This window comes from Oryzias melastigma, linkage group LG5 (genome assembly GCF_002922805.2).
Source record: "Oryzias melastigma strain HK-1 linkage group LG5, ASM292280v2, whole genome shotgun sequence".
NCBI lineage: Eukaryota > Metazoa > Chordata > Actinopteri > Beloniformes > Adrianichthyidae > Oryzias > Oryzias melastigma.
Genome location: NC_050516.1, coordinates 32,759,676 through 32,783,000, shown reverse-complemented (window position 1 = coordinate 32,783,000; position 23,325 = coordinate 32,759,676). Strand labels below are relative to the sequence as shown.

General features: G+C 38.4%; 1 protein-coding gene across 3 annotated transcripts in view; it reads left to right on the top strand.

Annotated features, from left to right (window-relative positions):
* Positions 1–15,886, top strand: part of LOC112145351 (FYVE, RhoGEF and PH domain-containing protein 5) — a 41,179-nt gene extending 25,293 nt beyond the window's left edge. Inside the window, exons 10-21 of one of the 3 annotated variants that reach the window (XR_002919055.2) lie at positions 948–1,006; positions 2,760–2,831; positions 3,038–3,106; positions 5,409–5,492; positions 5,621–5,700; positions 5,811–6,111; positions 6,187–6,289; positions 8,312–8,448; positions 8,520–8,645; positions 10,771–10,925; positions 13,712–13,834; positions 15,474–15,886. Coding sequence is in view for 2 of the 3 variants with exons in the window: in XM_024270517.2 (XP_024126285.1) it covers positions 948–1,006; positions 2,760–2,831; positions 3,038–3,106; positions 5,409–5,492; positions 5,621–5,700; positions 5,811–6,111; positions 6,187–6,289; positions 8,312–8,448; positions 8,520–8,645; positions 10,771–10,925; positions 13,712–13,748 (1,223 nt within the window). In the remaining variant the exon portion in view is untranslated. Of the gene's footprint in view, positions 1–947; positions 1,007–2,759; positions 2,832–3,037; positions 3,107–5,408; positions 5,493–5,620; positions 5,701–5,810; positions 6,112–6,186; positions 6,290–8,311; positions 8,449–8,519; positions 8,646–10,770; positions 10,926–13,711 lie in introns of all 3 variants that reach the window. The other 2 variants (XM_024270518.2, XM_024270517.2) reach the window with 2 other exon arrangements.
* Positions 15,887–23,325: the final 7,439 nt, after the last annotated feature.

The window sequence follows — 23,325 nt, the reverse complement described above, 5'->3', positions numbered from 1 at the left end:
CCTGACACAACCCTCTGTATTTATCCGGGCTTGGGACCGGCACAATGAGACCCTGGCTTGGGCCCCCTCGTGGCTACATTATTTATTAAACACTCTAAAACTAAAAAATCAGAACTTTTAACATAATTAAGAACTAGATATATAGCATTAATGCTAGTATGAATGCTGTAAGCTGAATTTGACCACTGAAGATGCTGAAATCTATAGCTAAATACTGAAGCTGATAGCTAAAACGCTGAAGCTGATAGCCAAAAATGCTGAAGCTGATACCTTAAAGCTGAAGCTAATATCTAAAAACGCTAAAGCTGAAAACTGAAAACACTGAAACTGATAGCTAAAAATGCTAAAGCTGATAGCTAAAACACTGAAGTTAATAACTGAAAACACTGAAGCTAGTACCTTAAAGCTGAAGATGATTGCTGAAAAAAACTGAAGATAATAGCTAAAACGCTAAAGCTGAAAACACTGAAGCTAATAGCTATAAACACTGAAGCTGATAACTGAAAACACTGAAGCTGATAGCCAGCTAAAATATTAGCTAAATGTCAAATTTGCTTGAAAAATGTAAAAGAAAGAAAACAGCATGTAGCGGAAATATTAGCTAAACTCTAAAACAGCCTAAAAAATCTTTGTAAATCCCATAAAAGCTGAATGACAATCTTTCACACTTTAAAACCGTAACTTTTTTTGAATAATAAAAAGGCAGGAATATTATTCCAGAATACATCAACTTAAACCTTAAATAACTTTAATATTTTACTCTCAATAAAAATATATTTAGTCAAAGTTATGCAAGTTAGAAATGAGAACAAAATAACATCAGGTCATTAATAATAAAATAAAATGATCTGGAGGGCCGGATAGAATTACCTGGAGGGCCGGATCCGGCCCCCGGGCCGTGACTTTGACGTGTTTGTTGCTGATGCTTTTACCTGTTTGTCTTACAGCTGCGGTCGGAGTCGTTTCTGACATTGCAGATCAGATCAATGACAACATTCAACACGGGGTAAGACTTTAATAAGAGTTTGAAATGCACGTTTCAGTGAATCAGCAGGAAATGTTGGACATTTTAATCTTATATTTACCTGTAAACTCTTCATGTAAATATTAGGGCTGTAAAAGTTAACGCATTAAGACCAATGTATTGGTCAGGTATTATTCCACTTGTACCACAGTTTTTTTAGTACTTTAATCTTGTCATTTTTTTGGTTTAGATCATTTTTTCACAAAAATCAAAATATTTAAACCAGAACAACAACGTGTCGCTGAGCCTGAAGTTTATTATAGTGATACTGCAGACATAAAAGTCTTTAGAGTTCTGCTGATCTTACATGTGTTTTGTACACAAATTACATTTCTACACTTGATAAATTAAAAAATATAAGACAATAAAAATGAAAGAAACATTTTCTCTCTGGTCTGCTTTTATTCAAAATATAATTATTATTTATACATTTGTATTATTATTAAATATTATATAGTCATAAAATGTATCTAGGAAAACATTGTGATTAATCACAACTCAAAAGTTTGATTAATCTATTTTGTTTTTCAGCACTAATTCAAAATAAATGTTCTAAACATGTTTTGTGTGATTTGATGTTGTGATTATTTGCAGATAAGTGGTTATGTAACAAAAAAAAATGTGATTCATCACGATTAATTTTTCCCCTGGTGTGCGATTAATTAGTTAAATGTTTTTAATCGATTCCCAGCCCTAATAAATATCCATCAATGCTACGTCATGCTAAGTTGGGTCATGGAAGTTGCTGGAGCCTATACTAACGTTCCCAGGTGCTCAGGTTCCATCCAACGGGCTAAAACATTCCCCATGGGCTGATTTTATTTTTTTTTAATAAAGTTTCCTCTTCAGAGTGAGCGTGTGGTTGTCTGCGGCAGACTAGTCACCTGTCCAGGTGTTTCTCTGTCTTCGCCCATTGACAGAATCTATATAAATATACATGTTGGAAAAACTGAATTACTTCTTAATTAAAGATTTAACTCCATGTTTACAGAGACTGATCTTGAAATTCAAATAGAAGGGAAATGGATTTTTATCTAAAAAATATTTCTGACCCACTAAAATAAGTGGAAGAAAATTACTTGAATAATATTTTATAAGTATCGATTTAAAAATTAATTAATCGCAAACTGGAAAAAAATTAATTGCAATAATTTTTTTTGTTACAGTATTTACCAGCCTCTTATCATCTGTAAATAATCACAATATGTAATCACACACAAGTTGTACATTTAGAACGTTTATTTTTAACCCTTTAAGGCCTAAAACTCAGTTTTTGTCTACTTTTGAATTTCCTGTTTTTAAAATTTGAAAGACGATCTGTTGCTTATTTGGTCTCATTTTAATTAGTACAACCTCTCTCTACCTTCATGTTTACATCTTATATTCTCAAACTAGACATAAAATCATGCAAAAACTGAAAATTCCATCTGATAAATTTTATTCATTTTACTGTGGAAACCCCAAAAATGTTTAACAAACTGTTTTTACAACATAGAATGAAAGTTTTAGGTGTAATTTAATTACAACAAGAATTACATTTTTATCAATGAACATGTTTTTGAACGAAAATACCCAAAAAAGTCCAGGTGAAAGTCAGGCTAAAGTCATGAACGATAACGTCTTCGTCTGCCTGCATCATGTGACCATCCACCGTCTCTGCAGGAGTTGTAGATAGTGACGATGATGTCACGCCCTTCATCGTTTCTCTTGTTTGACTGCTGCTTTTCTCCTGCAGGAGAATCTGCTGCGCCTGATCAACATCGCGCACAGCGTCCACGGCCAGCGGGACCTGCTTCAGCCTGGCAGGGTTCGTACGGCTCTGATAGCTGCATCGTTGGGTTGACCAGCCGCCCTGTCGGCCCTTCTCTGTCTCCATGTCGACCTTTACACAAAAAAAATCAGCTGGGAATCCTCAACCAGCCTGATCCAAAAATAAGATCATTCCGGATAACCTTCATGCACTGGGATCAGAGGATCTCTATTTTTTCAACTTGATTTTTCCTTTTCCAACAGGTTTTTGTGAAGGAGGGCACGCTGATGAAGGTCAGCAGGAAAAGCCGCCAGCCTCGTCATCTGTTCTTGGTACATTTTTATAGATTTCATGATAAATCTTGTTTTCTAAAAACATAGACAAAGTTTGCTTTATTCGTGTAAATCTGTGTGAAACGTAAGTCCAAATCTTTTCCTGAGTCCAGACAGCTTTACAGAGGTTTCCTGGCAGGATGTTTCTGAAAATTCACTTCCTGAACCGTTTTTTATGACCAGCGCGGTGAAGGTCAGCTGCTGATGTAGAAACATCCACGTAAACTTCTGATGTTACTAAATACGACTGTTTACTGAGAAGGAAGTTCGGCCGCTTTAAGTGTTTGTACCTAAAGCTAAACAACATTCAGACTAAAGTCCTTGTTTTACACTTCTTACCGTTCAGTCAGTCCTGCCTGTTATTTTTACTGAAGTACACAAACTCCTTTTATTGGTCATTTTTAAAAATCTTTATACACGAATAATCCAGTATTTTGTAACCAAACAGGCAGACGGAGTTTATTCACAGTTTCTGATGGGAACCGTTTGGTCAAAAGTTTGAGATGAACGTGTCCCTCAATAAACTAAATTTGAAAATCTAGTTAGTTTAAAAGAAAAAGTGATAAACAAAATCGTAACATTGGCTGTAAATAAAAACTGGATCCAGTGAGTGTGACATCATCCTTAGAAAAGGATTTACTTCTGGACTATTCTGGAATAATGTTCCTGCTTTTTTATGATTCATAAACATTGTTAACAAGTTATGGTTTTAAAGTTTTAAAAATCGACATTCTCCTAACTTAGGCTCGATTTCAGTTTTTTTAAATCAATTTTTGGGTCAGCTAAAATGTCAGCTACATGCTAGCTGCTGTGGCTAATTTAAGCTTTTTCTTTTCAGTTTTTTTTAGACTATTTTCAAGTGTAGCTTATTTAGCTACATGGTAGCTGTTTTTGCTAACCTAAGTTTTTTAAAGTTTTTCAGGCTAATTTGACATTTAGCTAATATTTTAGCTGGCGATCAGCTTCAGCGTTTTTTTTTTTGTTTTTTTTTTAGGCAAATTTGACATTTAGCTAGTATTTAAGAGCAAGCTAGCTGTTTTGGCTAAGCTAAGGCCTAAGGTTTTTTTTTTGTTTTTAGGCTAATTTGGCATTAAGCTAATATTTTAGCTAGCAATCAGCGTCAGCGTTTTCATCTATCAATTTCAGCATCTCCAGCTGCCAAATTCAGCTTACACCTTTTTAGTTCATATTTCTACATGCTAGCTGTTTGAACTAATTTAGACTTTTTTCAGTGTTTAGGCTATTTTAAAGTTTAGCTATTTTTTAGCTACATGCTAGCTGTTTCAAATAATGTAAGTTTTTTTATTTTATTTTATTTTGTTTTTTAGGCTAATTTTGCATTTAGCTAAAATTTTAGCTGGCAATTAGCTTCAGAGTTTTCAGCTATCAATTTCAGCATCTCCAACTGCCAAATTCAGCTTACAGCTTTTTAGTCCATTTTGGATATTTGCTCATATTTCAGCTACATACTAGCTGTTTTGGCTAATTTAGGCCTTTTTCCAGTTTGTTAGGCTATTTTAAAGTTTAGCTGTTTTTTTTCAGCTTTATGCTTTTTTAGTGTTTTAGGCAAATTTGACTTTTACCTTATATTTCAGAGCATGCTTTTTTTAGGATATTTTGATAGCTGCTTTGGCTAACCCAAGGTTTTCTCTTTTAGTTTTTTTAGGCTAATTTGGCATTTAGCTAATATTTTTACTAGTTATCAGCTTTAGCATTTTCAGCTATCAATTTCAGCATCTTCAGCTGCCAAATTCAGCTTGGAGCATTCACACTAACATTATTGCAGGTAATTCTATATATTTGGTTCATAATTATGTTCAAAAGTTAGTTTTAAAAATGTAGATTTGGAGTCTTCAATAAATGTTTATTCTGTTTGTCCCAAGTGTGTTTGGGATTTGACACCCCTGCTCTAAGGGAACATTGACTTTAACTGGAAAATAAACTTTTTAAACTCATTAACAGAAATGTTTGTGGTGTAAAGTTCTGCCAGGCTGTGAAACGTTATTCAATAGATCTTTAACTAAAGGTATTGGAATTCAAATGTTAACATCATTTTGTCTTTTTTCACTGGGATTAATAGTAAAATGTGTTTAATCTTTCATGCAGATTCAAGATTTGTTTTGACATTTTTTTTCAAAGTAAGAAACATTTAGAAATCAGTGAAGAAGCATAAATGAGATTAATCTTAGGCTGAAGCGACACCTGCTGGAGAGTTGATGTAAATGCATCAAATGTGTTTTATTACGGGGATGTTTTTAAATCTGTAGACTTTAGTAAAGTGATGGAACGTTGTGTTTGTCAGATGAACGACGTGCTGCTCTACACCTACCCTCAGCAGAATGGAAAATACCGACTGAAGAATACTCTGTCCCTCACCGGCCTCAAGGTCAGTTCCTTATCATGTCTCCATATTTCTGCCTCCTGGATAACGTGTCGTTAAGGATAGAACAGAACCATAATTTGAACGTTTTCTCTCTATTTGACGGTTGGACCCAAATCTGACTGAATTTCCAGGTCAGTAAACCCACCATAGAAAATGCCCCAAACGCTCTAAAGCTGGAGGGAGCCGACATCTCCATCATTTTGTCTGCCAGGTGGGTCACAGAGAGATGTATATAAATCAGAAAATATCTGCTTAGAACAAAACAATACTACAGATGTTCAGTAGAAGGGTTGGGAATAGTTTGCGTGTTCTTACTTGCAGTTCATTCCTGGAAAGAGAAGACTGGTTCTACACTCTAAGCCGAACTGCGAGTGAACACGCGAGAGGATCTGCTTTCAACAGCTGCTCCGGAGAGGTGAACACGTCCTCAACATCCCGTCCTTCACTGATGCAGACATGTGACCGACCGTGTGTCTCTGTTCAGTCCAGAGATGGTCTTAAACTGCTCCTGGGGGAGAAAGCTCCCACTCTCGTCCCCGTCTCACAAGTCATGATGTGCATGAACTGCACGGCCGATTTCAGCCTGACGCTCCGCAGACATCACTGCCACGGCTGTGGAAGGGTAAGAGTCAAACTGCAGCCGGAGCCCCCCCAAAAACCTCACAGAACTCTGATGTCTGCTTCCTTCATGCTGTAGATCGTCTGTCGCAGCTGCTCCAGGAACAGATATCCACTCAAATACATGAAGGACCGCATGGCCAAAGTGTGCGATCGCTGTTACAGCGAGCTGAAGAAAAGAGGTGAGAGCGCCGTCAATGCTGGTCATGACGTTAGTGATAGAGATGCACTCTGATGGGGTCCCCATGGGGGCTGGTAACCCCCAGCAGTCCCCACCCACCGGGCCGCAGAAACAAAAAGAAATAAATTAATGCGCTAATATTTCAGTTTAGCTTATTGTCTGATCCTGAAGGAAGTTTTATTTTGAAAGACTTCCAGATTCTGTTCACAACATCCGTCTGGGTCACATGACTTAAAGCGGCTACCATCATGGCTAACTGGATTGCTAAGCTAGTAGCACAAAGCTAAATACAAAAATCAGACAATAAATCGTATTTATAAAGTTTCTTCGGGTAGAAAATGTTTAACGAGGAAATCGTAGCCTTTAACTTCAACGAATAATAAAGCTGCTGTTTACCAGGAGTTTTCATCCACATATGGAATTATCGAGACAGTTCTCATGTAGCATTAGCCGCTCCGGCTAAAACACGGCGACAAACTCGACTGTTTCACACGCAGATAAAAAAGTTATGGACACAGTGGATTCACGGTTATATTATATTTAGAAAATACCAGTTTTACGATGATTGCATCATTTTATTTTACTTAATTTATCCATCACACCTTAAAAATCAGACGTAGCTGAAGCTAATGTCTCATAGACCTTTAGTGCACGCGCATTGATCACAGGAAATCGAGTCACAGGTGAAGATGGTTATTACCTTTAGCTGTCATTCAAACCCTTTTGTATCAGCTTGTGTTCATGTTTTCACTGTTAAACTTTTGAACAGGGTCGTTTGGGAAGTTTCTGTTTTCATTTGGATTTCAAAAGGATAAATAGAATTTTTGACAATAATTGCTTCACCAAACCACTAACTATGAATGGAAATAAACAGTGACCTAAAAAATCATAATTTCTTCCAGGGTAATGTACACGTATGAGCACAACTATATCTCCCAACCACTGTATTCTACTAAATTAAATTCCTTTTGGTATCTCCAGAGGACAAATGGGGCTTTTCAAAGACACCAAAGGTGACGGGGTGGAATGGTGAGGTATTTGGTGGATTTAAAAAAAACAATTTGACTGAACAAAGTTCCTGTTCTCATGTAGTCAGGAGGATGTAGCTCAGGGGTCAGAAACCTTTAACAGTAAAAGAGCCAATTGGGGTCGGTTTGCATTACCTCCGATAGATTGATGGATCCGAAGATGCTTAAATCAGTAGCTAAAAACGCCGAAGCTGATAGCTGAAAACATTGAAGTTGGTAGCTGAAAATGCTGAAACTGATAGCTAGCTAAAATAGTAGCTGAAAAAACTAAAAAATTTCTAAATTAGCCGAAACAGCTAGCATGTAGCTGAAATATTTTCTAAATGCCAAACTAGCCCAAAAAACTGGAAAAATGTCTAATTTCACCAAAAAGCTAGCATACAGCTAAAACATTAGCTAAACTCAAAATTAACTTAAAAATTTTAAATTAGCCTAAATTAGCCAAATCAGTTAATATGTAGCTGAAATATTAGCTAAACTCCAAATTAGCCTAAAAAAAGTGAAATAAGCCTAAATTAGCCTAAACAGCTAGCATGTAGCTGAAATATTCGCTTATGCCCAATTAGCCTTAAAAACTGGAAAAGTGTCTAAATTTAGCCAATACGGTTTCCGGGGGCGGTGCAGAATGTGGAGGAGGGCCGGATCTGGCCCGCGGGCCGTAGTTTGATGACTCCTGATCTAGACTAATATCTTTCTCATTCTTTGGCATCGGTGGATTGAGAATTCATTCTGATTAGTTCACCAGCACCTGGGGGCCATGAAGCGGTTTGGCAGAGGTCTAAGTCTCGTTTAATCTCGACAGAGAAACAGTCCAGCAGGTCTCTGCTCCTCTTCCAAACCCAGTTCTGGTTCACCGACTGCAGAGAAAATGTTTTTGTGCTTATCTGTGTTTCAGAAGTGAAGGTTAGTGTGAAGGAACTGGAGCCGTGGGAACAAACGCTGCTCTATATCTGTGTTTTTCACTTTGGTCTGAAGGAAGTTGTTTGTCTTCTCAGGAGGAGAGATCTCTGAGCTGTCCGGCAGCAGCAGCCCCCGCCTGCACCGCTCCAGCCGGCCGCTCTCCACCGTCTTCCAGAATATTCATCCTCACAACATTTGGCGAAATCGAAAAGGGATCATATCCTTCACCCAGGTTCATTTAGCAGATACGATGTTTGGAAATGGATGTTGTGACTCCATAAATGAACTCACCTGGATGTGCAGGTGACGGTGTCGGAGGAAGGCTCCATCAGCGGGACTTTACAGCGGAGCAAGAAGAGCAAGAAGAACTGGAAGAGACTGTGGTTCCTGCTAAAAGACAAAGTGCTGTACACGTACAGAGCCCAAGAGGTGAGGAGAAACATCTCACTATCGACGCACTCATTACAAAATGAAAGGGCGGCCATCAGTGAAACACAACAACTAAATACTCTTCTTCTCAAAGACTCACTCCAATGAAAATGGTGGGATTGTATTGTGTTTTTAACAGTAGCTTTTGTCTCACGATGGAGGACATATATAAAGAAAATTAAGATCAAAATTATATTTCTGAATATTTGACACTATAGTGATTCTCCTGATCCTTTCTGTATGTTTTTCAGCACGTAAATCACACTTAATTACTGCTGGTATTTTTGGTTTTCATAAACTTTATAGTTTTTAAATGTTGAGCAAAATATGCCCCGTAGGAAATGACTGAGTCATCAGATTTCAACATTTTAAGTAGATTAACAACAAGCCTTCAAATATTTTCAAAGGCTATGTTTTCATCTTTTATAGTCATTTCTTGAAAAATGCTAACGTTTTTGGCTAATTTAGCATCTACTGGGGTTTTTAATGGTAATTTAGATTGTAGCTTCTAATTTAGCAACAGGCTAACATTTTAGGCTAATTTAGTTTAGCCAGTTATTAAGCAATGTGCTAGCTTTTTGGCTAATTTAGCATCTGCTGAGGTTTTATTATGCTAATTTAGAATTTAGCTAATATTTTAGCAACATGCTAACATTTTTTGGCAAATTTTATCATCTACTAAAGTTTTTTATTCTAATTTGGAATTTCCCTAGTATTTTAGCAACAGGCTAACGTTTTTGGCTAATTTAGCATCTACTGGGGTTTTTAATGGTAGTTTTGAGTTTAGCTAATATTTTAGCAACACGCTAACATTTTTTGGCTAATTTGTTATCTAAAGAGGTTTTAATATGATAATTTTGAGTTTAGCTTCTATTTTAGCTTTGTGCAAACTTTTTTTCACTAATATGGTTCACTAAGGGATTTTTTTGCATTTTTTGAGTTCAGCTAGTATTTAAGCAAATTTTGGTCAACTTTAGCTCTCTTTCACTGTCAATTTGCAAATTTAACATTTTATAAATAGCTTTTGTATTGTCATCAAATCCCTTCAGCAATTAAAGTAAATTGCGTCACAATTTTCAGCAAAAAGCATTCACACTAGCATTATTGTTGGTAATACAACTTTTCTAGTTCAAACTGTTTTAAATCAGGAGCAGATGAAAGCATGCTGTTTGAAAAATACTGGGCGGGCCACAAGCTCGGTGTTCTAAAAATAGGAATAGATCACTAATCTTGTGAAGAAAATCACTAGAAAGTAGTAAAATTATCATCCATACAGCAGTAGTTTTTAATTAACAAGAATTGTTATAATAAAATATCAAAATCTTGAAACAAGGAGTTCCACACAAGCATTCAGAAAGGAAAAAAACAAGTCAAAAAAGAAAACTGTTAAATAAACTTCAAATTGAATGTTAATCAGCCCCAATAATAGTTTAATATTTTGATCTCTACATATCATTCGTTTTGATTAGTGACAAAAAACTAGTCAAATAAATGAAAATGACTCATTTTAGAACAAAATGTGAACAAAATCTTCGTACAAGTTTGCCTATTTTAATAAATCCTGATAAAATCTAAACCTAACATTTATTCTTACAACATAAATCTATTTTTTCCCAAAATTATTACAATAATTTCCAGTCTAACAATATTTGTGGAACTTCAAAAGAAGTTCCTTGAAATTTAACAAAAAACAGTGAAATTTTAGTTTTCAAGTCTTTCTATTTCTTTTGAGTAAAATAATTTTGATTAATTTTGATAATATATTTTTTATTTTTAGTTTCTAGTTTTTGATAAAATCTTAGACAGATATAAAGCAGAAATAAGATAAAATATTCTGGTAAATGTCTAAAAAACAAAGTTTTAATTCTTAAGGATGAAATAGTTTGCAGTGCAAAGCAATAGGGAAGGGGAAGAGGGGGTGGGGTTGTCCCACATCAATAGACCCACCCACAACTCAGAGGTGAATTTCTAATGAACTTCTGCTGCTCTGCAGAAACTATGTTCTAGAAAACAACGTTTTGTTTGGCTAAAAACAACATAATCATAACTAAAAGATCACAGGATCAAAAGATTTGACTTTAAGAATTCTGAATTATACTGAGTAACATTGTTCTTGTGTTTTCAGGAGCGGATCGCTTCAGAAAGTCTTCCTCTGCTGGGTTTCACGGTGAAGCTTTCTGACAAACATCCAGGAGACGAGGAGACAAACGTCTTCCAGCTTTACCACAAAGAAACTCTGTTTTACTCTTTTAAAGCGGAGGATAACTTCACAGCCCAGAGGTGAGAAGCCCTCAGCGCATCAGGAGAACGGCGGTTGAACATCACTGAGATCAAACCAAACAGTGATGACCTGTCACCATGGAAACAGCAGCATCACTTTGTAATAAGTCTGTTTGGATTCACATATTACACTGGATCATTTTGAGATGTAATTGCTCGTTTTAATTAACTCCAAGGTGATCTGGACCCGATGTGTGAATCCAAGTGCTGCTGCTGAAACCCTCTGAAACAGGAGAGTAAAGGGGTGGAGCTGATTTGGTTGTCGCTGCAGCGTTTGGTTGCATTTGCTTAGCTGACGCTGATGTAGTTTCAGCAAATGTATGAATGTTTATGTGTTCTGAGTTCACCTTTTGTTTTTTTTTTAGCTATTTTATGGTATTTTATGGTGTCCAATGTCAGTCCTTGAGGGCCGGTCTCCTACAACCTACCATTGAAGCTCCTTATTGGCTAAACACACCTCATCAGAACCACTAAGGCGGAGTTTCTGGAAAACCAGCTGAAGGCCGGCCCTCGAGGCCTGACTTTGGACATCCTGCAGTAACTCCTGATGGGGCCTCATTAGTGGATGGATTTGCTCTCTGATAGGGATGTCCCGATCAGGTTTTTTTGGGCCCGATCCGATTCTGAGTCATTTGATTTTGTGTATCTGCCGATACCGAGTCCCGATCCGATACTTTTATAAGACATTTAAAACATGAATAAATTAAACAAACAGATTAGTGTTGTCCCTTATTTATATTTCAATAACCTTCTTTTATCATTAGAAACTTAAGTAAAACACTTCTGTGAAGTAGCTTTAATAAACAAGTATAAATACACCAAATATAAACTAGGAAAAAAAAAAAAAATTTCTCGTTATATAAGTGATAATTAGTCATGTGATAAAGTTTAGTGACTTTAGCTTCAACATCTTTAGAAATATTGAACATTTTTGACCAAATGTGATTCCTGTCCTCATTTAAAATTCTTAAAAATAAATTATGATTTTGTTTTAGCATAACATTTGATGAGTGTTTATGAATAGCTGATATCATTATTAGTTTTAATTTATTAGTTTTATTTATTTAGTTGTTTTTAAGGTTATTTGCTTATTTTTTAAGTTCTGAAGAAATCACATTTTCGGTTTTATTACCACAGTAGTTAATTTTCTTAACTGTTATTTCTCTGTCAGATAAATTAAACAGGCATATCAAAGGACAGCTCGGGTCCTAAGGAGTTAAATCACGGCGCTAGCATGTAGCAGTTAGCAGCTGCTGTGTAGCCATCTGTCTGCAGCACGAAGAGCTTCACATGAAAAAGAAACAAAATACTGTATTTTTCTGTTGGAATACCTTTACAGGTTGTTGTTTGAGTTATGACAAACCAATAGAGACACTTGCTGTCAGTTTAAAGCGTTTTTAAAAGAGTTATTAGTCCCGGAAGTTAGCTTTCTAGCTAGCTTTGTTTACAAGTTAGCATTCTGCTTGTACTGCTGCCGTTTTCTGCTGCGTTTTCTGGTAATAACATTTTGTGATCTTTTTATGACATGCAGACTTCTAGTGGAGTATTTATTCGGAATGATAAGATGAAATATAAAGCTCTGATCATAATGAGAATTAATGAAATATCCGATCCTGATCGGACAAAGGAGTCCGATTCCGATCGAGTCCCCAAACACGTGATCGCGCCCGATTTCCGATCATGTGATCGGATCGGGACATCCCTACTCTCTGATACTGGTTTACAAAAACTTCCAAATTTTCTGCACCCAAAAGCGCAGTTATTAGTGCACTCGAAGGCGGACTCGAAAGTTCACTTGAAAGTGCACTTAGAAGCGCAACAACAATGGAGACCGCGTCTGATTTTGAGTTCTCTAAGTCCGTGCTCCCCACATGCACGGTTGCGCGGCACGCAGAGATCCGCCAAACTTTGCGCACATGTTTTTCCAGTATGTTTGCTGACGGCGCGTGTCACTCGCATTCAGCCCGGCTGAATTAGTGTTTGATCACACATGGAGGAAAAGCAAAATAGAACGCTTCAGTTTCACTTTCAGTTTGCTCACGGGAGCGATGGTTGACAGACGGCGCAATATTTATGTCATTTTAAGTTTTTCAATTAACCACCAACCTCCCTAATTTACAGGGAATTCATGTACTTTATTTTAATTACATTTTAATTTAAGTTAATTCATCAAATCCTACATTTTTTATTAAATAATTATTTTAAATTAACATTAGCAAAAAGTAATTACATTCATGTGAAAACTTCACACCATAAATTTACCAAAGTTACACCGTACACCAGCAGGTTAAACGTGAAAACGAAAATTCCAACCGGTACCTGAAGTACACACAAACAATTGCGAAGCATGCGCCCAGTTCCCACAGCGCACCGATCAAACAGGAAGTAAGTGATCGTGGTCATTCTAGCGCTCAGTCAGTCACTTCTTACCAGCTGCCTCTTCTACAGATGGATGATACCTGCGCACAGGTAGACATGCTTCACACATGCGCTACAGAGCCTGTATCTCACCGCTGCTTTTCCCGAATGAAGCGCGCGCGTCGCCATTAAATGTCCGACGCAGCGCGCCCAACTGCTCAACGGTTCCGTCACGCGACTCAGACGCTCAGCGCAACAGCCTCTTCAAATGAAAATATAATATCGATACTTGGTGAGAACCATCGAGAATCGATCGCAGGACTAAATATCGCGACATATTGCAATATCGATATTTTGGCACACCCCTACTATAAATCTCTTGGTTAAGTATAAAACTTAATCTGATCTATAATTTCTCCTTTGTGCAGGTGGGTAAATGCCATGGAGGAAGCCACCAATCTGTAGATCCAGCTGTTCTGATGAACTCCAGTGAAATGGAACAAAGGCTGTTTGTTATGTCTGCATGTTGCAACTTGACAGAGTGTCCTGAGGTAAAGAAAACGCCGTGTTCCTTGAGAGAGAACAGGATCACCTACTTAGTCTTCCTCAGTCTCCTGCCGGCTGTTCCTGGCAGGTGTGACATGAGAACCAAGAGCAGGTCCGGTTATCTGCTGGTGCGGAAACCCAGCCAGCAAGGCCGAGTGAGGACATGTGGTCTAAAAGTGGGTAGAGAATGTGGGCCGCAGTTTGGTCTGTCTGCAGTTTCTGTGGTGGCCGGAGCTGTTTCCCCACATTGACTTCAGTGGGCACTCAGAGGGTTGGCTCGCTACGCTAGCCAGCCTCCTTGTGCATGGTCTCGCATGCTAGCAAGCTCCACTGTATCAAGCCACCGAGCCCTGCTGTATTGAGCTAGCAAGCTCCGCTTTATTGGAATGGGAACTCCGCTGTGTAGAGCTAGCAAGCTCTATTGTATTAAGCTACCTAGCTATGCTATATCGAGCTAGCAAGCTCCGCTTTATCGGAATGGGAACTCCGCTGTGTAGAGCTAGCAAGCTCTACTGTATTAAGCTACCTAGCTATGCTATATCGAGCTAGCAAGCTCCGCTTTATCGGAATGGGAACTCTGCTGTGTAGAGCTAGCAAGCTCTATTGTATTAAGCTACCTAGCTATGCTATATCGAGCTAGCGAGCTCCGCTTTATTGAGCTAGCGAGCTCCACTGTAGCCAGCTAGCAAGCTCCACTGTTTAAAGCTACCTAGCTATGCTATATCGAGCTACCTAGCTCTGCTGTATCAAGCTAGCGAGCTCCATTTTAGCCATCTAGCGAGTTCCATTGTGTAGAGCTAGCAAGCTCCGCTGTATTAAGCTACCTAGCTATGCTTTATCGAGCTAGCGAACTCCACTCTAGCCAGCTAGCAAGCTCTGCTGTATTGAGCTACCTAGCTCTGCTGTATCAAGCTAGCGAGCTCCACTGTAGCCAGCTAGCGAGCTCCACTTTAGCCATCTAGCGAGTCCCGCTGTATGGAGCTAGCAAGCTCTTCTTAATCGAGCTAGTAAGTTCCGCTGTATAGAGCTAGCAAGCTCCGCTATATCGAGCTACAAGCCCTGCTGTATTGAGCTAGCGAATTCCACTGTAGCCAGCTAACGAGCTTCGCTGTATTCAACTTTCTCAAGCTAGTTAACCATAGTTAGCTGAGCCGTATTGAGTTAAATAGCTTCACTGTAGCAAGCTAGCACACTCCGCTTTATCAAGCCACTGAGCATCACTGTATCAAACTAGTGAGCTTGGCTGTATCGGGCTAACGAGCTCTGCTATGGCGAGTCAGCGAGCTATGCTGTAGCAAGCTAGTGACCTCAGCTATATTGAGATAGCTAGCTCTACTGTATTAAGCTAGCGAGCTCCGCTGTCCACTGGTCGGCTGGCTAGCGTAGCGAGCCAACCCACTGAATTCCCACTTAAACCAATGTAGACAAACACAGGTGGGAGTGGGACCACCACAGAAACTGGGGTCAAACCCACTGGGGTCCACAGTTTCTGCCCACTTTTAAACCGTTTTTGGACCTTTTAGCTTTGCTGGCTGGGAACGTTCCACACACTTGACTTCTCCTAAAGCATCTTTTACAAATGAGTTTTACAGAAGACTAAAAATCTGCCTACATATGATTTGATTTGTCTCTAATGCATCGCAGGATTTTTCTTTTCCCGTCTTCATGGTGCTGAAAACAGGAGCTGAACTCTCAGACTCAGAGGATCAAACCTGGAACCTCACATTCAGTCTGTGCCATTCATGCCTTTATTGTTTTAAGTGCTCTTTTCACTGCATTTGAATCATTCAGAGGAAGCATGTGGAAACACACACGACTCCAGTAAAGAATGTAAACAGTGAATCAGTGGATTATTTAGCATGGATATAGAGAAGTGTTCTTTTTCAGACCTGTGAGAAGAACTGACCATCCTTGGGGGCATTTTAATTTAATTTTTTACAATGAGTGCAATGTAAATGTATATTTATGTAAAAGATTAAACGCAGGAGTCTCATCATATTTGTACTGTACATGCAGATGTGTGTATATTTACATGAGTATAAAGTGATGGAAGCTGTCTGTGTTCTCTGTTCTCATCTCGACCTCTAGATGGCATGATGACGACTAAACAGGAAAGTACACACTTCCTCTCAGCTGCTGATGGAGGCCAGCTCCACAGCACCACTCTCTGTGCTCCACTTGAGCATTTTGTGTCTTGTGCTGACATACGGTCCATGTGTGGTCCGCTCTGATAAAGCATCAAGCTGGCAGATATTTCAGATCCAACACCAGGGGACTGAGCGAGACTCAGACCAGTGTGTTGTGCGGCCAATGAAAGGCCAGGCCAGCGCTGCGTCTCGTCTTCCCCTGAGGCTGCCTGACCCAGAATAATATCAGGCACAAAGTTTGCTTTCTGGGCCTGCTAAAAAGTTGCAAAAACCCCGTCCTATTTAAAGGACAGACCATTCATCACCCTGCTCTCCCGTTCTGGTCCCACTTCTCGTCTTCTGCCATTTTTCAGCCTCTGTCATTACTGGCTCCAAACTTTCTCATTTGAATCGACCCAAATGTCCTAATAGCTGAGTTATTCGGATGAGCCAGCTGCTTTAATGATGAAAATCATGAGTTTTAACATGTATGGGAAGTTTTTCTTATGAAAAAGAACAAATGTAACTAGAAAAGTGGCATTACCTGCAATAATGCTAGTGGGAATGCTTTTTGCTGAAAATAGTCGCTGAAGATGGTGAAGCTTTTTGCTGAAAATAGTCGCAGGGATTTGCTGAAAATGCAAAAGCTATTTACAAAATGTTAAATTTGCTAAATGACTGGAAATGTTGTTAAATAACTATGAAAGAGTGCTGAAGTTGACCAAAATTTCTGAGAAATTTATCTTAAAATTACTTTCAAATCCCTAGTTAAAGCCAATTTTGCAAAAAAAAAATTGTGTGTTGGTGAAATATGAGCTAAACTCCAAATAAAAAATAAAAGAAGCTAGCTTGTTGCTTAAATACTAGCTAAACTCCAAAATAGCCTAAAATTCCTCGGTAAACAAAAGTAGTCAGAAACGTTGGCATGCTGCTAAAATAGAAACTAAACTCCAAATTGGCCAAAAATGTTAGCATGTTGCTAAAATATTAGCGAAACTCCAAATTAGCATAAAAAACCAAAGTAGATGCTAAATTAGCCCCTGTTGCTTAAATACTAGCTAAACTCCAAAATAACCTAAAATTCCTCAGTAAACTAAATTAGTTAAAAATGTTAGCATGTTGCTAAAATAGACGCTAAACTCCAAATTAGTATTAAAAACCTCAGTAGATGCTAAATTAATAAAAAAAAATAGCCTGTTGCTTAAATACTCTGTAAACTCCAAAATAGCCTTAAACTCCTCAATCAGCTAAATTAGTCAAAAATGTTAGCATGTTGCTGAAATTTTAGATAAAAAATTAGGAAAATTACTATAAAAGATGAAAACAGCCCATGAAAATATTTAAAGGTTTGTTGCTAATCTACTTAAAATATTGACATTTAAAAACCTTCTCTTTCATTTCCTATGAAGCATATTCTGTTCAATATTTCAAAAGCTATAAAGTTTTTGACTAGCAAAAATACAAGCAGTAACGTCCCGAATAAGCTGAATTTTTTGATACCAAGATTGCTAAAGTGTGATTGAGTTTTTATGTGCTGAAAAACGTACAGAAAGAAGCAGGAGAATCACTATTTGTGAATGATTACTAAGCAATCACACAATAAGAGATCATTTTGTTTTTACATTTCTGAGTATTTCTTCTTTTAAATCAATCAAACTGTCTTGGACAGACTCTGTCTGAATGAATGATCTTCTTTCCATCAACAGCTCTGCTGCACATGCACTAAACCCTCATCTGTTCCTAGTGTCTAGTTCAGGTTCTGGAGAAGAGAAGATGGTATCTTCACATTGACTGCAGTCAAATGAGCCGCCGTTCACATTTCTGTGGTCAAATCAGCATCACTGGATTTTTGGTGTGAGTTTCATCCAATACTTACGGTAGCAGGACTGAGAACGCTGGAAAATCTCCACCAGACTCCACGGAGCTTCTTGATGTGACCACGGAAATGTGAACGGCGGCTCATTTGACCACAGTTGGAAAGGATTGTAAATCAATGAAAGAGCATTTTGATGTTAGCTTTGATTATTTTATCAAGAACTCTGAGAAACCAATGATTGAATGTATTGATCACAGTCAATAAACACTGGAGAATTAGCTAAAAGAGTCTTCGGTGAACTGGAAGGAGAAAGAATCAGGATTTTGGAGGAAGTTCTGTCCATGAAGATCTTCACTTCCTCGTCCAGCTGACATCCGGATCAGAACCATACGGCTGGACATTACCCAAATTGATGGACATTTTTATGTAGTGTAGGTAAAGATTTATGCTAGCAGAATCAGGGGCGGAGCTCCAAAAGCCACGCCCCCTCAGAGGAGATTTTGCACTGCTGGGTATCAATAAATTTCCAGAAACTATTCGATTCACAAGAGTCTGGATCGATTCAAGTCTGATTTTTTGTATTTTATTTTGAGTTTACACATTTATACATATTTGCTTAGAAATAAATTAATAATCTTCTATATGTTTTGAATATATTTATAGTAATCTGATACAGTTCACATACTGTAAAATATATTAGTGAAATAATGAGATTAGTTTATCCAAAGGAAAAGTTCTAACAAAAATGTTCAGATCATAAATATTGTAAACATTGTTTCTCCTGGAGGGAGTTTCAGTTTGGCCACTAGGTGGCGATCTCGCTATAGCAGTACGCTTTTTATCAAGAGCAACAGGCAAAAAATGCGCAAAAAAACTGTGTTTTGGACCACAAATGGTTACTTTAAAAATATTTCCTTAAAAGAGTTTGGTAAATTCGTGTCTGTGAGTTTATAAAGATGTTCATTTAGTCAGAAATATATGTTTAGGTCGACCTAGCGTTAGCATTAGCCGTCCTATGGGAAATTCCATCAAACGTTAGCATCAAGCTAGCAGACTTTAGTTTTTTGTGCTAAATTGATAATATTTTATAAACAGGGACTTCATATCTACATGCAAAATGGCTTTTGAAGACATTTAGGTCGTGGGATTTTAGTTAAAAATTTCTTTTTTTTTTTAAATAGAAAAAAAAAATTGGGGGACTTTAACTCCTTGCAGTTCAGAGAAATCGTTTATTTTTCAATAACTCTGAATGATGTTTGAAAGTGAAGCGACAGAACCAAATTATCTGGCAGCCGTGCACACAAAAAGATCTTTCATGCTTGTATTTTTACTTCTGCTTATAATTTCCCTCTAAAAGGAAGTCATTTGCCTGTGCTTTCAGACCAATCAACCATCCAATGGAAAGAAAGTTTCTGAAAAAGCGCCTCAAAAACCAGATAAATCCTTTATTATTTCAAAGATAGCTTCGTTATTATGATGAAATAAAAGTCCCTGTGATTTGGTTCCTCTTACAGTGCAGCCGGGACAGTGTCATGGTCCTTCCTCCAATCTGCTGCAGGCAGACAGAAGCAAATAATCAATCGTTCACACAGCCTACTCAGTGAGGTCAAACGCATTCTGCTCTGTTGTACGTGAGCAGCTCGCACAATCATTAACTCGGTTCAAAAACAGTGGCTGAAACAGATTTTAGTTAAACTTCCTCGTCTGTGGCTTTTCACCTTGTGTTGCCATCAGAGTCGGCGGTGTGAAACTGACGTTAGGACATAACTGACATCAGCGTTCAAGCTAAAAAGATCTTTTTTGGAGCTGCAACAACATGGCTTCTCATCTTTCCTACTGCTGTGTGGGCAGAACATCCTCGGGGGGGACGGAAAAAGCTAATTATGCAACAGCTATATGTTTTTATCAAAATAAAAACAAAATGCCTCCTTGACGTTTCTGGGTGTGCTCTTTAAGCTTTTCCATGCTTCAAATCTAGGGAGAAGCTTGAAAGAGAAAGGGACACACTCTTTTGTCCCACTTTGCAAAGTCTTTGCTGCCCACATTGCCAAGTCAATGTTACACCTATTCCACCTCCCCTAAAGCTTTAAATAGCCCACTTTCCTTTACCAGGACAAACAGGAAAAAAGGAAAAAATATGCAGCTTTCAGCTCGCTCTGCAGCGCAGACTGAGCTTCTGGAGTTCCCATTTTATTTATCGAAAGTTTTTTTAACTCACAAAGTAGATAAAAACATAGTAGCATTAGATGGAGTCATTTAACCCTTTAGCATAGAAGCTCCAGTGTTTACATTATGTGATTTATTGTAACTTTTCAATTGTTAACATGATCATTCCAGTAGATTCTGAAGGAGAAAAGCGGCTCGAGCCTATCTACTGGAATGATCGTGTTAACTACTAAAAAGTTAAACATTTTGTGTTTAAGCATCAGCAGTGACGCCTCAGGTTTTAAAAGGTCAACAACACTAAAGCAGTTTGTGTGGACCAACATAAAGCAACCATCTCTTGACAGTTTAATACAGGTGTCTGTAACCTTCAACTCAGAAAGATTCATTCAGGTGGATTTATTACCGACTAAAACCGAGTAGGATCCACAAAGTCTTCATTAACCTTTAAAAAAACAATAAGACCCAACAGAAAGACCAGGTAGGCCCCATACAGTTTCTTGGCGGCAGAATATGTGAGTTTGTCCGCAGTTTCCGTGGTCTGTGTTGGCCCACATTAGCTTAGGTGGGCATTCAGTGGGTTGGGTCGCTATGCTAACCAGCCTCCTGGTGGACAGCATAGCATGCTAGCAAGCTCCGCTGTACCAAGCTAGCGAGCTCTGCTGTAGCGAGTTCCACTGTGGCGAGCTCCATAACAGTGAGCTCCGTTGCACCAAGGTCCGCTGTAGCAAGCTGCAGTGTATCGAGCTAGCAAGCTCCGCTGTAACAAGCTAATGAGCTCCGCTGTAGCGACTTCCAGCAACCTCTGCTGTAGCAAGCTAGCGAGCTCCACTGTATTAAGCTAATAAGCTCTGGTGTATCGAGCTAGCAAAGTCAGCTGTAGCATGCTAGTAAGCTCCACTGTATCAAGCTAACGAGCTCCGCTGTATCGCGCTAGCGAGCTCCGCTGTAGCGAGTGCCACTGTATCAAGCTACAATCTCTGGTGTATTGAGCTAGCAAAGTCAGTTGTAGCATGCTAGTGAGCTCTGTTGTAGCGAGCTAGCGAGCTCAGCTGTAGTGAGCTCCACTGTATCAAGCTAACGAGCTCCGCTGTATCAAGCTAGCGAGCTCCGCTGTAGCGAGTTCCACTGTGGCGAGCTCTGCTATAGTGAGCTCCGTTGCACCAAGGTCGCATGTAGCAAGCTGCAGTGTATCGAGCTAGCAAGCTCCACTGTAACAAGCTAATGAGCTCCGCTGTAGCGACTTCCAGCTACCTCTGCTGTAGCAAGCTAGCGAGCTCCACTGTATCAAGCTAACAAGCTCCGCTGTATCGCGCTAGCGAGCTCCGCTGTAGCGAGTGCCACTGTATCAGGCTAACAATCTCTGGTGTATTGAGCTAGCAAAGTCAGTTGGAGCATGCTAGCGAGCTCTGTTGTAGGGAGCTCCACTGCATTGAGGTAGCAAGCTCTGCTGCAGCAAACTAGCGAGCTCCATTGTCTATTGGGTGGCTAGCTAGCGTAGCGAGCTAACCCACTGAGTTCCCACTTAAGTCAATGTGGACAAGCACAGGTGGGGCCACCACATAAACTGTGGACAAACCCAATCGGGGTCGACATTTTCTGCCTACTTCTAAACCATATGTGCCCACCTAGAGGGATTTGTATTTATGCTATTGTTACTACTAAGATCAACATAGATTACCCGTGTTCATTTTAGATAGATAAAACACAAAAAAGAAAATAGTTTTGTTTTTTTACATTTGACCGAAGTTCATTTTAAAATAAAAGACACCTTGTCTCACATGAGCGTCTCACTGCAGCAAACACAGTAACAAGTGTCGTGTCAGCAGTGATTAAATAAAAATAGTTAATTTCACTGTTGTTGGTGCGTCTCTGCCAGAAATGTAAATCTAACAAACCAAAATGAAATCCGAGCTAATTAAGAGACCCATGAAATATTTTTCAAACACACTTTAAATTCCTAATTTTTTTTCAAAAATAGACAATTTGCATAATAATCTCATGTGCCTTAATATTTGTTGTACTTTTTGACGACCATTGACAAGACAGGACGCACAAATGAGTCAAAATGTAGTTCGACTTTAATACACACTGTCCTTCAACTGTTTGTTAATGAGTTTGAATTTGAATTTTTCTACTTTTACTACTTTTTCAGTTCTTACTTTACAGTTACTTTTTAACATTTAAAAACTTTTAAATGTTACTTTAATAAAAGAGTCTCATGTGACTCCGAAAACACAGACTGCTGGTTGAAGACAAAACTAAGAAAACTGAGATTTTCTTAACAACAAATCATCCAAAAGGAAAACTTTGGAGTTTAAAAGTTCATCTTTTATTTTGTGACTTTAACATGTCTGTTATGAGATGGAGTTGTGTTCTAGTTTATTAAAAGCTTTCTCTCATCAGCAGCTTCTTGTAAATGAAGGCTGTTGTAAACATTTATCAGCAGCACCCAAAAGATTTTTTAGAGGATTTTTTCTTCTGAAATACCTAATTTTTCATTAATTTTCAAGCATGTTTTAGGATCTTCCTATGTTTTTATTTTCCATTTTGTTACATAACAGTTGAACATAAAATAAAGCTACTCCAATGTATCATGTGTTGTCATATTTTGATCTATTTTTTATGAAAAATACTTTTACTGGGTATATTATATCAGGTAAAAATGACTTAGCAAAAGTGATGGTGTAACTTTTTATGGTGAAAGTGTTCTTGGGTTAAAATAAAGAATAATAACCTTTACAGGTACATTACAAAAAACTTAGAATACTGTGAAATGTTCAATTAAAAAAACATAAGTTGTGTTGTATATAGAATGAATACAACTGAAATAGTCCAAGCTTTTGTTTGTTGTAATGTTCATGACAATAGTCAAGGAAGCATGAAGAGCCATGTGTGTCCTCTCCTGACAAGCTGTACGGAGACGCTAACTTCATTTTCCATCAGGTCGTGGCCCCTACACACACTGCTGAACGTGCCAAAAACTGCTTCAATGAACAAAGTGTTTCTGAGCTTGATTGATCAGTGGACTCCCCTGACCTACATCACATGATAATGAATCTGTTGTCAAGAGGAAGATGAGAGACGCCAGATGACCTGACAGCAGCTGTCACAGCAACCTGAGCTTCCATTGCACCTATGCAAAGCCACAGGTGGATCAGCTCCATGGAGCGTCAATGACGCGATTCATGCAAAAGGAGGCCTAGACGAGTACGGAGAGCATAGAAAAGATCGAGGTTTTCAGCCTGACATTAGTGCTGAAAATGGTCTTTTCTGATTGGTCTGATGGGGAATTCTCATTTCACTAGACGCAAAGTCCCCCTCCGACCATCTTTTGATCTATTTTCAACGTGTTCTCAGTTGTTTTTTCATTAGGATGATGATGTTTTTA